At 36.5% G+C, this 15,600-nt stretch overlaps 1 protein-coding gene across 1 annotated transcript; it reads left to right on the top strand.

Moving 5' to 3' along the window:
- Nucleotides 1-19: 19 nt before the first annotated feature.
- On the top strand, nt 20-691 carry LOC138875589 (secreted RxLR effector protein 161-like). Its single transcript, XM_070154431.1, has one exon. It carries the CDS (start codon nt 20-22, stop codon nt 689-691), a length of 672 nt encoding a protein of 223 aa, XP_070010532.1.
- Nucleotides 692-15,600: the final 14,909 nt, after the last annotated feature.

Below are 15,600 nucleotides of genomic sequence, written 5' to 3'. Positions count from 1 at the left end.
TAGTGCAATCGGGGCGTTAATGTATCTTGCCAACAATTCTCGACCAGATATAGCTTTCTCAATAAGCTTGTTAGCAAGATTTAGTTCTTCACCAATACAAAGACACTGGAATGGTATTAATCATATATTCAGATACTTGCGAGGGACCATTGATATGGGTTTATTCTACTCAAATGAATCCAAGTCAGCATTAGTTGGTTATGCAGATGCAGGATATTTATATGATCCACATAAAGCTCGATCTCAGACAGGCTACTTATTTACATGTGGAGGTACAGTCATATCATGGCGTTCAACGAAACAGACTATGGTTGCTACTTCTTCAAATCATGCAGAGATAATAGCCATTCATGAAGAAAGTCGAGAATGCGTTTGGTTGAGATCAATAACTCAACATATTCAGGAAACATGTGCTCTTACTTCGAAAGAAAATATTCCAACAATATTGTATGAAGACAATGTTGCATGTATAACTCAACTGAAAGGAGGATACATTAAAGGAGACAGAACAAAACATATTTCACCAAAATTCTCCTTCACTCATGATCTTCAAAAGAATGGTGAAATAGATATTCAACAAGTTCGTTCAAGTGATAATTTGGCGAATCTGTTTACTAAGGCATTGACAACCTCAACATTTGAGAAGTTAATATACAAAATTGGAATGCGACGTCTCCGAGACCTTAAGTGATATTTTAATCAGGGGGAGTAAAAATACGCGTTGTACTCGTTTTTCCTTAACTAAGGTTTTGTCCCATTGGGTTTTCCTGGTAAGGTTTTTAATGAGGCAGCATGTAATGCGTATTACAAATAAACATGTATTTCCCCATGTTTTTCCTATTAATTACATGGTCATCCAAGTGGAAGTGTTGTAAATAGTATGTGGATGAAGTTCATGTATGAATAGTTTGTGGATTGATTTCCACTTTATGTTCATCACTTACACTATTTTACTATAGTAATCTTTACTTTTTATGCCTATAAAAGGCTATGTAATTGCAATGAAAAAATACACCAAAAGAAAGTGAAATACTCTTCTTTCTATCTTTATTTCTTATTTACATTTTACTAAATTGCTTTTATTTTATAACAGAATTCAAATAGTTATTTGAATATTCCTATTATTTGCTAGATGGTTTGGCATTTAGTTTATTGTCCTTAGACTCCCTATTAACTCGTCAATTGTACTTGATACTAATGTAGACCTTTTCAAATACCTTTAAGTTTCTAGATATAGTCACGCACTTTTGTATAGTATTAGAACAGACAGAGATGGAGGTCTCGTCATGTGCAATGTTAGATACGACCTTTTTAGGGCAACTTGCTATCTCTGTTGACTATCCATAATTATGATATATGGAAAAGTTGCGTTCCATTAGGGAAGACCATAGAATAGTGATAAGTGTCACAAAAAGTTGGCCATTGACTAGGTCCAAACTTCCAATTATATGTTATGCGATATTAATTTTTTGGCAATTAGTGTCGAGAAAGGTGTGGACAATGATCACAGCTAAAGGATTTGGAAGAAATTAAATGGGTGTGCATTTGATTGGTAATTGTGGATCTTATGTACTATCAGTGCCTAATATGGCATTTAAATACATTTCTTATTTTCTTCATTTCGTTTTATTTCACGGTTTGGAGATAAAAGGGGATATATGGAGTAATGGTAAAGTTATCTCCATGTGACTTATAGGCCACAGGTTCGAGCCACAGAAGCAGCCACTAGTACTTGCATTAGGGTAGGCTGTCTACATCACACCCCTTAGGGTACGGAACCCTTCTTCGGACCCTGTGTGAAGATGAGATAATTTTTCAACCGAGCTACCTTTCATGGTTTAGAGATGTCATAGTACAACAAAATTATCATTTGGTAATTTTTTTTCCTTTACATTTCTTGATTTTAGTTCACTGTAGTGGTGGTAAAATGGTTAAAAGAAAACAGTTAACCACCCATATTATCCACTAAAAAATGGGTTTGATAATGAACTTTTTAAAAACGGGTCAAATATGGATAAGAACCATATTATGCATTTAAAAAAGGAATTTTTACCTCCTATAGCAAAGGTTAACACCTTATTTATTTTAAATAAATACCATTTAAAAAAATTATGTTCTATAGATATATTTTAAGGTTTATAGCAAAATATTTAATTTTGGTTACCTCCTAGCCCTAAGCCACTAAATACGTTATTCAGCTACACTATTTTCTTTTTCTCTACTTTGATACATCTCATTCTTTTCCCCCGTCCCATTAAAATTTTCGCTCTCCTCCTCCTTCCACCGGATTTGTGCAAAGCCCACTTCAGAGCAGATTCGCTCTCCTTTAAGTCTTTCCCGACGGCGACATATATCATATCGTCGGCCACTCTCAACGCCGGCATTAATTCACATGTCCAGGAAGAAAGGGGGTTGAGTGCAACAGAATCTAATTGAAAGTTGGAATCTTTTTTATCGATTCTTGAATTTTACTGTAAGTCTCCATGTTGGTCTTTTATTCTTTTTTTTTTTTTTGAATTCTTCTGTTTAATAGTTTTACAGGATGCGTGGGAACAGTGAGATTCAGGGTTTTGCTCGATGGCGGATTTGCCAGAAATTAGGGTTTGTTCTTGAACAAAGACGACAGATTTTGGGGCTGTGCAACTTGATTTTCTGTTAATATATTTCAATATATTTTCAACGTATCACGTTGTATGTTCATGCATTTTATTGTATTCATTGTCTTTTTTTCATTGTAATTCAATGTATCTCGTTGTATTCCATGTATTTCATTGTAGTTACTGTCTTTTTTTCTCATTGTATTTCAATGTATCCCGTTGTATTCTATGTATTTCATTGTATTCACTGTCTCGCTATATGCCATGAATGTATTTATATGTTTTTTTAATTAATATAATGTATGTATTCAGATGTATTATATAATTTCTCTGAAGATTGCTATGTTTTTGGGGTATTTTTCGGTTGAGAATCTTTTTTATAGTTGAAAATACAAAATTTGTGTGTTATAATTGGGTTTTGTTGAGTTATATTAGGAGTCTATTGTGCTAATTGATTCACTTTCCGTTTTTAAAATAGTGTAATCCCATATTTCACGTCGTAAATATAGTCGAATACAATAATCTGTCTAGCTGTAATCTCATGTTTCACTCCATAAATACAGTCGAATACAACAACTGATTAGCTGGACTTCCCTGATTCACGCCTATTTTTGCTATTGTATTCATGAATGCAATAGCTTAAATACATCAAATACATCTTATAACCACAGAAAAGGTATCTATAATCCGTAATAAAGCAAATGGTATATATAGATGGTTAATTACTACTAAAAGATAGTGCTTTATGAAAATTTCCCTTTAAAAAATGGATAACTGATGAGTTTAACTTTTACATTTGTAAAACCTTAAATTGGGGGTTCCTCAAGTTTGGAAGACTAAAAATTCTCCTACAAAGTAATCATATTCATGAAGCCATGGATAATATGGTTACCCATATTATGCGCCAGTTAACCCCTCTTTTATCTGTATTAAATATGGGTCAAATCAGATAATTTATATGTTTTTCATTACCCGTTTTCGACCCGTCTCATATCCGACCCGCCCCGCCAATTTACCACCCCTAGTTCACTGTATTTGTTCATGTAAGCATTTCTCAAAGTAAAAGAGGGAAAATTTTATTTTGTATCTCATACAACTGACACTAGTTGTATGAGGTAATCTTTTTGTCTCACTGTTTTGTGGACTCAAATTTCTGTGGACCCAGAAGTGTAAGATTGAGGTCCACAAATTTGTGAGACAAAAAGGAGCCTCATACAACTAGTGTAAGTTGTATGAGATACAAAATAAAACTTAGTCGTAAAAGAAGAGAGACATTTCAAAAACTAGAGAAGGAAATGTCAGGGAAGTACACCTAGCTAATATTCAAATTCATGAGCTGTAATTTTGGGAAACAAAAAAAAAATTGAAAAAAATTAAAATTAGAAAGTCGAATGCTCAGAAAAGTATTGTACACTGAATTTGCCGATAGAAATTTATTCTAGTTTTCCAAGTAGGTAAGCCAAGGTAAAACATGTAACAAAATATCACTGAAAGAACTGAAATTTGCAGTTTAAAGTTGAAAAAAGTTTTTAATGTAAAAGAAAAACAGTCCAAGTCAAATATTTTGCTTAAACCAATTAAACAAAAAGTCGCAACCAAATTCAACATTTTCTCTCTCTAGGAAGAAGGTGAATAGTACTTTCGTCACTTTTCATCGAGCTATAACTCCGGCATCCGGCGGTAGATTGTCGCAATCTTGGTGTCAAAAGAAGCATCTACTCTTTGCGCACAATCCCCAATTGGTTTCATCCTCAAATTCATAACCAATTTTTCTAGATCTTAAACTCTATCTCGCGAGTTACTGTAGCATCCAGATTTGTTTTCCAGATTTAGGCTTTAATTGATGTTATTCACGTCAATTATGTGATATTTTGAGCAGTCATGGATGTTGTCGTCTCTCCCCAGCTCCAAGATGTGGGAGAGCAAATCCAAAAGGCTAAGCAAGTTACTGCACTTAGTAACAACATCACATATGCAGCGTGCGTTAATACCCAACAAACAGTCCCACCTATCACAAAAATTAAACTCAAACCTACAGTTCTTGTGCATGGAATTCCTACACTACAGTTTACTTTGGACGAACGAGAGCAATTTGCAAAGGAAGAAGGATTACACCAAGCTGTGGTAATCAAGATAATCTTTGGTGCACCAGATTTGCAAGTGCTAAGAAGCTTATTGCCGAAAACCATAGGTATTAAAGGTCATTGTGTTTTAGGTTTACTTGCTCATAGACAAATTTTGCTGCGTTGTGATCAATATGAAGATTTTGTTTGTTCATTGTCATGACCTGTAAATTACTTTCAACACGCTGTAAAGGAACACCAATTTAGAACTTTTCCTTGGAGTGTTGGATATAATCCTAAGGAGGAAAGATCTAAGGCGGCAGTTTGGATTTCACTTCCAAATCTGTCACCTGACTTGTTTGCAAGCAAACCTTTAATGTCCATCGCAGTTGTAGTTGGTAGGCCAATTGCCATTGATAAGACCACACAAGTTAAGTCACGTCCGAGCACAGCGAGAGTGAAGGTGATCTTGGATCTGCTGGATCATCATCCAGATAAGGTGAGGCTGCAATACATTGATTCTAAATCTGGAAAGATTGTCGAGGACTTCCAAACAATTGTCTATGATAATTTGCCTGCATATTGCTCCCACTGTAAGCATCAAGGACATGAAGATACTCAGTGTCGTTTGTTAAAAGGAAAGAAAATGCAAAATGCTCAAGGTGATGATGATCGTGTAGTGCCTACTAAAGTTTTGGCTTTGGCTGAGGAGATGAGCAAAGTGGAAAAATTACAAGGGGATGCTAGGGATTATTTAAATGCTAAGTTGCAAAAAATAACTAATGCATCAAGCCGTGCCGATATTCCATTTGATCGAGCTCTAGCTAGAATTTCCAGTGCAGTGAATTTGGTTAAAGCTGGGAATGTGGATGAAGGAATTGTTGAGAATCGAGTGAGGCATGGAGGACAACAAAATGTTGATGTTACTGAAAAGGTTAATGGAGATTTGATCGTAGTTAATGCTGGACAAAAAAGAGATGGTGAAGGGATAGTTGCTGGTAATCGAACAGGTGTTCAAGAATTTGATTTGAGTCGAGTAATGACTGGTAATAAGCAACAAGGGATAGCAGTAGGTGATACATCAGCTCCTATGAAAGCTAAACTTCCAGCTGATATCCATGCTGCCACAATTTTTGCACGAATGAATGCAACTGGTGCTTTGAAGGATGATGTTGATCTAGTTGTTACTAGTTCTGGGCAGAATAGTCAAGGGGCAAGACAAGTTGAAAAAGTTGTAAAAATTCCAGCTATTGTAGGATCGAATCAGGAGGTTGTTGTTGCATTGAATGCAACTGAGGATCGACATGCATCTACCATTGTTAATATAGGTGCTATTGCACCTTGTAAACCTGAGCATCTTCAGTAGATGGTGGAGGACAATGCAACAGCAGTAGCTGATCGTGACAGAGCTGGGCATCTTGCTGTAGGTGAAGTTTCAATGATCGATAAAGGTCCACCTAAACCTTCACGTGATGTTCCTGCTAAGACAGCATTAGCAAGGATTTTTAATGTGCTGAATCCAGTTGTGGAAGCCTATGATAAGCAGAATTTGTCTAAAGCTTCAACTGGGTGTTTTACAAAAGAATCAATTGACAATCGAACTGAAGTTGCTGCAGAAATTTGTAATGTAGTGAATGGTATGGCAGATGGTAATCGAGCCTCAGCTGGTGTTGAGCAGATAAATTGGTCAGTTGTGTCACATAATAAAAGGGCTGCTACAGATCTTAAAATGCAGGAAGTTGCATCAGAAGACATTAGGTGTAGTAATGCTTTTGATGCATTGGTCATTGAACAAGAAGATGGAGAGAATGATCATGCTAAGAAATTGGGACTGGTATGTGGATATACAGTCTCAAAATATGGAAAAAACAACTCTCCAACTAGTGGAAAACAACAACACATTTCTCACAAAACTGGTGCTCGAGTGAAGGAACAGGCTGCTGGGACTTTAACAATACCTGATATCCACGCTGCAGCACATGAGCAGACTGAACTGATGGCAAGATCAAGTAGTAATGAAGGCTTCCAAGCTCATAGTTCCAATGTACCTATGCTGCAATTTTCCAATCCTCATCTAGAGCAAATCATCAAAAATGCCCAAAATGAAATGATGATGAATTGTACATTGGCTAAACAACCTTTTGTCACGCTGAACATTTCCGTGTTTGATGTCCCATCTCAATCAGTGGAGTCGTTTGGGGTGTTTGAAGGTGAATCTGGAAAGCCTAGTTTATCAATAGGATATAATAACGAGGTAATACAGTTGATGGATATTAACTCTAAGCTATGGGCTAACCAACGTGAATATGAAGATGAAGAAGATTTGGGCATAGGTTTTGCAGAGGATTCTTCTGATGAAGGTGAGAAGTGTAGTGGGGATGAGGAGGTGTTGTCAATAGCACCTAAAACCGACAGCTCCACAAAGGTAAACTCTAATAGAAAACTTAATGCAACAGCACCAGCTTTTGTGCCTCAAGCTGGAAAACAACAGGCTGGACCAAACACAACAGGTGTTTCTCTACTAAAAAATGCAGCAAGGCCTGGACAACAGCAGCAGAGTAATGCAATCATACCAGTTGTGACATCTGTGGAGGAACAAACATCAGAAGTGTCACACCTCCTTTTTACGTACCCGCGAGGGCGCAAGAGAGTTTTTTCCAATTAAAGGACAATCGAAACGGGGTTGGTTTAATTATTTCAGAGTCGCCACTTGGGAGATTTAGGGTGTCCCAAGTCACCCATTTTAATCCCTAATCGAGGAAAAGAATGACTCTATATTATAGCCTGCGTACCAGAAATCCGGATAAGGAATTATGTTAACCCGGGAGAAGGTGTTAGGCATTCCCGAATTCCGTGGTTCTAGCACGGTCGCTCAACTGTTATATTCGGATTGATTATCTGATTTTATACAAATTGAACATATGTGCAAATTTTAACTTTTAACCGCTTTTGTCGTTATTATTATTTTACGAGAATTGCAACGTCGTGAAAACATATCTCGAACCACGTTACATCAATGCACCCGTGGCTATCGATATATCTCGACTCGGTTGAGATTTGGATTTGGGTCACATAAATGTGCACCCGAATTAAGGAAAATAAATTATTAGAGGCACGCCTAAAGCAACTAGCGTCTTGTTATTTTGAGGAAGGTCGTAAAAATTCGTTAAACGGCACATCCCGAATTCTAAATACTTTGATATATACATACATTAGAGGGCCCCGCAACTTTTGTACATTTTGTTTGTCGAGGCTCGTCTCATTCTTGTTTTTTAAAAGGAATTTGCGACGTCATGGACACGCATCTCGAACCACGTCACAATCAATGTACCCGTGATTAGAAACACATTTCGAATCCGTCGAGATTTGGATTTGGGTCACATAAATGCGCACCCGAATTCAAGAAGGTAAAATTATTAAATACGCGCTTAAAGAGACTATCGCATTATTATTCCTGGAGGTCGTGAGATTTGCTAAACGACCCACCTTAGGGACTGAATGCTTCAATATATATATACATTTAACTAGGGCCTCGCAATTTGTGCGTTTTTCTTTACTTTTGTCGAGGCTCATCTCGTTCTTATTTTAAAAGGATATCCTATAGCAACTACCTTTCTTGTCGCGTTTGTCTCTACTAATTGAAAACAGTAGATAGCCCTAGTTAATTACATGCTTGCAAGTTATCTATAACAGAATTCCGAGTGCTTGCGCAAAATCAGTAGCACGGCCACGTACACAGTCAGCCGAGCAAATTTAAGGGCCCCAAATCCAGCCCATGCGTGATGGACCAGACCTGGGCCATTGTTTGTTCGATGCAGGCCTGCTTGGTCTGTTTCGACCTGGGCTCGACCTTCGTGAGGTTGAGATTGCAAGCTCTGTGTTCTTTGTCTTAAAACATGGTTTACCAGTTATATGAAGCAGTTTTTCAGAAGGGAAAGAACTTAACTAGTTAGTGTACGATTTTCATGCTTGGCATACATTACAGAATTATACTACACCATTAAGCTAAATCTAAGGTACAACCTACTGCATTGGGCATACTTTTATCACCAACCTATATACACAGTCTAACATCCGACTACCATATATTGACATTTATTAGGCATGAGGACTATCTCCAGTGTCCAAAACAAGAACGTAAACTATTATACATTACATGAGGCCTAACATAATAGTCTATGTATATATAAACATCTGCAGATCTTCTCTTTTATACTCATTGCTCAAACTTTCGAGTTACATTGGTAGTGTAATTGTGTACCTGGTAAGGAAAGCAAGGGAAGAAAGGAATGATCAGCTGAGTAGTATTGCAACAAACACAGCAACAGCAGACACACAGCAACAACACAGCAACAACAACCAACCAACAATGATGAAGCTCAAGAGCAGTCGAGCAACAAACAAACAATCCCAGAACCAGAGTAACGAACCAACAGAAATAACAGAGTATTCAATGCAGCAACACCAGCAGTTCAACAATCACAAGCAGCTCAATCAGGGCAAGCAACAGAACTTGGCCAAGACAGCTTGACCAAATGTGAATTCTTATGTAGTTTACAGACAATGTTTGGTCACAATATCCTCTGAATTTATGTCTCTTTCTTTCAGTTTTTTTTTCAGAAGAACCTCCTCCAAGACTAAAATTTCCAGCCCCTTTTAAGTTCTGAAATGGCCTATTTATAAGCCAAACAATCAGTGCCGTCAAGCTGCCTGGATCCTGCCAATTTACAGACCGCCCATACCTATTAAATCCCACGCCTAAGCATCTTTTTGATGTCAGCCCTTTGTTCCCCACGCTTGGCTTATTCCCTTTGTTCAAGAGTTATGGGTTCATTTAAGTATTCATTTTAAACCCCATACTCTTGTGTCTTGTTCCCCATTGGCATTAGTTTAATCCCAATTCAGTACCCTACTTGTCAGCTCATTTAAACTAAGCTTTTCTGTTCTTTTCAAACCCCAGACTACCCCTGTTAAACCCTGATTATTACTGCCCTAAACCCATTGCAGCATCAGGGCATTTTGAACTTCTGAAAGTTCAAATTCAGAACTGCCCATGGGCTGAATCTTTTCAGTCGTTTTGCAATACAAACAAACCCATTTCAAACAGTGTCGGGCATTCAGTTAGTGACATGGTTCGATCAGTCATGTGACATTATTAGTTCATTTGATCAATTAGTTATAGAAAACTAATCGACGATGTTTATCGAGTCGACTATACTAAATACAACAGGTAATAATCAATCGTTCACATAAACAATACGTACAGGGACCCAAAGGGCATCGGACAACTTTTGTTCAATTACTGGGAACCTATATGAATTATTTATGCGACGACTATCCTAATCGAACATGTATATCACAGAATATATTCAGAACATACACAGAAAACAATCGACCAAATAAAAAGGTCTTTGACAGAGATGGAAGAAATTAAGAAAATTATCAGACAATAACACACAGTCACAACAAAGCATGCTAACAACTCAATCAAAATTAAAACAAAGAGGAGGGAAAACTTACTGAAAAAGTTTAAACCAAACTGACCCAAATCTGACTTAGCTTCGACCATTTGAGGCCGAACAAACTTTAATCAGGGTGTTCTCACACGAGAACACCTTGATTAAGGTCTATTAGACCTCAAACCCCTGTTAAGACCGGCCGGATTCCAAGGCTATTCGTGTTCTAGGTTTTGGGTCTTCAGATCTTGTTTTTTAGGAGTTGTGGGTAGATTCGGACCAAACCAAGCCTGGTTTGGTCACGAGAGAGGTTAGGGGAGTGTCTGGTATGAAGATGGTGAGGTTTGGTATAGGTCCGGGTTCGACTCGAATCTTCAAATGAAGATTCGAGATGAAGGAAGGTGATTCGAGGCTAGGGGGTAATAGATCCATGTTCAGGAAAGTGAGGGGGTCCTAGGGTGTTCAGGAGGTGGTCATCAGCGTTCATGCCGCCGGGTTCTGGTGAAAGGGAAATCAGGGCGGCTGCTAGGGTTTGGGGGGTTTCAGTGTTTGGTGAAGACGATGAGTGGATGGGGGGTTTAGATAGGGGCGCGGGGTGTTAGGTTAGGTTTATATATGGGGAGGGTGATTCAATCCTGGTCGTTGGATTGATTACAATTGATGGTCAGGATTGGGGAAGCTTAACAATACGGTGCCGTTTGGCTAAGTAGGGGGTCGGTTAAAATGGGAATGGGTCGGGTCACGAGGGCCAATAAGGGCCATCGGATCAATGGAGATGAATGGCTCAGATTAACCGTCCCTAAAACGACGTCGTTTGGGTCCGTACTTGGGCAGGCCGGACTTGGACTGGACTGGTGTGCCGGTTTTGGGCCTATTTTTGTTACATTTCTTGGGCCCAAACTGATTTTCATTCACTCTTTTCTTTTGTTTTTTTTTTCTAATTTTAAAACCAAAATGAAATAATAAAAACAATGAAATTAAAACAAACAACAATGTAACATTTTAACACAATTATCACAAAAATATTTAAGTAAGTTAAATCACAACCTAGAACGAACGATGCATATATATATATATATTTTGAATTTTCTTTCAACGACCGAATTACGGTTTGATTACCATGACAGACGTACTTTGTATTTTGATCGATAAGATTAAATGCAAAATGGACCGAACCACAAATGACTAGCAGTACATGTCATGAAAAATTGAAAATTTGCACAGCGAGGTCACTGGTCACTATTTTTGTTTTCTTTTGGAGTGATTGTTCGTGAAGCAAAAATCACGTGCTTACAAGAAGCACAAGCAGCTATTGAACAACAACAACACACTGGAAAAAGGCACGATGCTGCAACAATAACTACAGCAACTCGAAATGCAAGAGCTGGAAATTTAGCTCACACCTATGCAACACAGTCCAAGCAGCAACAACAAGCCATGTAAAACACTCCAACTGATAGGCGTAATGGTGATCAACAAGCAGTAGCTGGAAGATTGGTTCAAACTGTAGAATCGAAGCAGTCCACTACAGTGATTTAAACGATGGGGCAGTAGCAGATTGTGACAACCAATCCTGCTATTTCATTAGAGGAGAGGAAGTTATTGGATGCAATGGTAAGTTCCAATCCAATTAACTATTTAAATCTTATTGTGGGTAGCACTGGACGCATGAGTAGAAGCAGAAAAAATATGCAACTCACTGATCAAAATCAAAGCAAGGCAATAGCGGCTAAAAATCAGGATGGAAACATATTGGTGTCACTTGGGTTTGAACAAAATGATCCACAACCAGTACACTTGGGGAGAGACTTGTATGAAGAAGGAGAGGAAGATGCAATGATACAACAATGCAGAGCAGAGGCCGCAAGAAAAGGAGATTTATCACCTATGCATAGCGGCAAAGGTAAGAAGACACATACAAGGAAAAATAGTTGGGACGACAAGGTCAGTGATTTTTTAAATGTTAGGCGACTTCCAATGAGAGTTGCCAAACAAAAGCAGGCTGCCCCAACTACATCCACGAGGTCCAACCGCTCAAAAAAGAAGTCATGAATTTTGAAAACATTTTGAAGAGTTGGGACAGTGATGACAAAGAATTACAAATTGAAGAATTTACAAGTTTGGGCAAGAAGGGACAACAATTTAATTCCATCTTCATTTTATTCTACCATTATGTTAGTATACTCATTTGTAATATCATCACAGAATATGTTATAAACTCTGTGATGACCATTAAATATTTGGTACTTTCCAGTTCTTTCTTTTTACATGCTTGTTAGTAAGCGAGGCTTTTTATTTGCCTCAATAGGATTAGTAAGTTAAGGTTTAGCCCGGTTTGTGTTGCCTTGGTCCTATGCCTTTGGAAAAATATCCACATGGCTATGAGATTATATGCCCTCGTGAGACGTTGTCGACAGCTACACCATGAATCCTCTACATGAGGCTGTCATCATAAGGCAGTGTGAGGCGCAGAGGAGTGATTATATAGCCAAGGCATATGGGTAACAATACCGGTGCTATTGTCCCCCTTATTTGTACTTTTCCTAATTGTTGTATTTTCTTTTCTTTTATTAATAAAAAACTACCCCTAGGCGCTTGCTTAGCGGATTGCCAAAAAAAAACAATAATTCAAATAAGTATCGCGCTAAATCTAGTTATCTTAGTATATACACAACAAAAAATGAGATAATTCAATAGTCATATTGCTAAATCTGATAAAACTTTTATAAAGTCTCCAACTTTGATAGAGTACAAATTAGAATTTAGGTTCCCTATCTTTCTTGTTTTTTTTTCCACTCTGCTTTTGTTTTGGAAGCTTATGCACCTTTTAGCTTTATTAATATTATAAGCCAAAATCAACTAAAAGTCATCCGTTGGTCACTTCTGGCTTATAACTTTATAACTTTTTTAGCTTATACGCACTTTTAATTTTATCAGATATTTTACTATTTTATCCTCTCTTTTTATTTGTAATCTGAAATATCATTCCCAGAAACCCCTATCTCCCTCTCTGTTTTATTTTAGTCATTCGCCTTTTCCGTGTAAAAATACTTTTAGATTTATTTTTGATAAATAAATTTAAGGAAATTTAAGTCATTTTAATAAAAAAGTTCTTATCAACATTTTTTACCAACCACATCGATTGCTTATTATTATCAGTTTTAGCACGGTACTTATATATAAAATTAATTTCAGCACGTATTCCTAAAGGCTTGAGTTCAAGCCACGGAAGCAGTCACTAAAGTTTGCATTAAGGTAGATTGTCTATATTACAGCCTTTGGGGGTGCGGTCCGTAGGCCCCAAGTAAATACGAGATGTTTTATGCACCGGACTACCCTTAGAACTTCGGGACTTAGTATTTATGAGCTACTTTAATCAAAACTTTGGGAAGAGTTCCATAATATGGTGGGATTAAATGTGAGAAACGGAAGAATATTTCAAGACCCCTTCACTTGTATAATTCTGGCCACACATAAGAAGCTACAACTGCAAAAAAGCAGCTCGGTGCACTAAGCTCCCGCTATGTGCAGGATCTTCTAGGGAAGGATCGGACCACAAGGATCTATTATACGCAGTCTTACCCTGCATTTCTGCAAGAGACTATTTCCACAGCTCGAATTCGTGACCTCCTGGTCACATGACAGCAACTTTATCAGAAGCTACAATTGCAGAAAGCAGAAAAGATGATGGTTGGCATTTGAATTTCAGAAGGAATTGGGTGTAATTGCAGGGGTGTATTACACTCTACAATTCTCAATGGGGAGGTAAGAATTGGTGGTGATTACACTGTGTAATTACAAGGTTGCTTTTTAGTTTCTTGCTTTTTTTGTTTTTATTTTAATTTATTTTCTTTATAACTTTTTATTTCTATAATTTTTACTTTTTAAATTTAATTTTACTTTTTAATTTCTTTTAAAATTTTAAAATGTATTTTTCTTTGTACATTATTTATCTTTTATTTCTCTATCTTTACTTCTTGTGATTCTGTGTAATAGTTTATATTTTATATTTTATTTATTTTATTATTCTATTTTTTGAAACTACACCTCCTAATATTAGAAATAATTAGTCATTAATAAACATGGCATATAATGAGTGATGCAATTAAAATGGAATTTCGTTGTTTAATGTGGTTATAAACTTATTGTGTTTCCTAAGCTTAAGTTGTAGTGGAACTTACTATTATTATGTTGGAATTTGACATATGTTAAACTATTTTTTATTTTTTATTTTGGATTTTGGAATTGTGTTATTTCATGGTTCCAATTTACCTGTTTTAGTAGTATTGGCTCACATTGCATGTTGTTCAATTTTTTAGTTAGAATTAATAGATTAGTTTTGTCAAACATCTGAATAATGTTATGATATTATATTTATAAATATTAATTTATTTTATCAAACATGAATCCAATAATGTTCTTACAAAACATATGTTTTTAGTTTTTGTAAGTATCTTAACTAAATATTATTAATTTAGAAAATATATATAAATTATTTTTACAATATTAGTTATAAATATATGATTACTATTTAATGTATATTCACCAAAAAAATATCTTAAATGCCAAATATATATCATTTATACTTATAAAAATTTATAGGTATATATTTATTTTATTAACTTTTAAATTTTGATAATTACTTTATTTAAAATTTAATTTGACTGTGTAATTACACTTGTGCAACCAAACAGTAAACTTGTAATTACACTATGACAAATAAACAGATCGTCGTAATTACACAACTGTATAATTACTAGGCCATGTAATTACTACCCTAGTAATTACACCAATTCCAATTACCTGGTGGCTTTCCAAACAGACCCTAGGTGATTTATTGCCATATGCCCAAGTCGAGTCACACGATACCTATGATGATAGGAGGCAACGAGTACCCAATAGAATAGTCGAGGTGCACACAAATGTCTTGGACACCACCATCATAAAAAGAAAGATATTAGAATAGGAAAATGGCATTGGAAGATAATATGGAAGATAAGAGCTAAGTTGCTTGTATTGGATAGATAGGCAGTAGAGAGTCATGGTTTGACCTAGGGGTGGCAATTTAAGTCCAAACTCATCTAACCCGCCCAACCCGTCCAGAGATTAATGGGTTGGGTTACATAATTTTAGCTCATGGGTTAATTTGGGTTGAGTCCAAGTTAACCCATTATATTTTATAACTCATTCTGATCCATTAAGCAGCCCAAATACAACTCATGAAACTCACCCAAAACAAAGGTATTTCAACCCAACTTAAATAGAAATTTATTTAGTTGCCCCAATTTTACTTCTTCTTTTTTTTGTATTTTTAATTTTATGTTTTTTGTTTTTCTGCACCATCCATCCCTCCGCCCCCCCCCCCAAACCCAATTTTTTTTGTATTTTCAATTTTATGTTTTTTTGTTTTTCTGCACCATCCATACCCCACCCACCACCCCCGCAAAACCCTCCCCTCAAAAAAAATTTTACTTTTTTTTTGTA

Source organism: Nicotiana sylvestris, chromosome 1 (genome assembly GCF_000393655.2).
Source record: "Nicotiana sylvestris chromosome 1, ASM39365v2, whole genome shotgun sequence".
Classification (NCBI taxonomy): Eukaryota; Viridiplantae; Streptophyta; class Magnoliopsida; order Solanales; family Solanaceae; genus Nicotiana; species Nicotiana sylvestris.
This window is presented reverse-complemented; position numbering and strand designations above follow the sequence as displayed.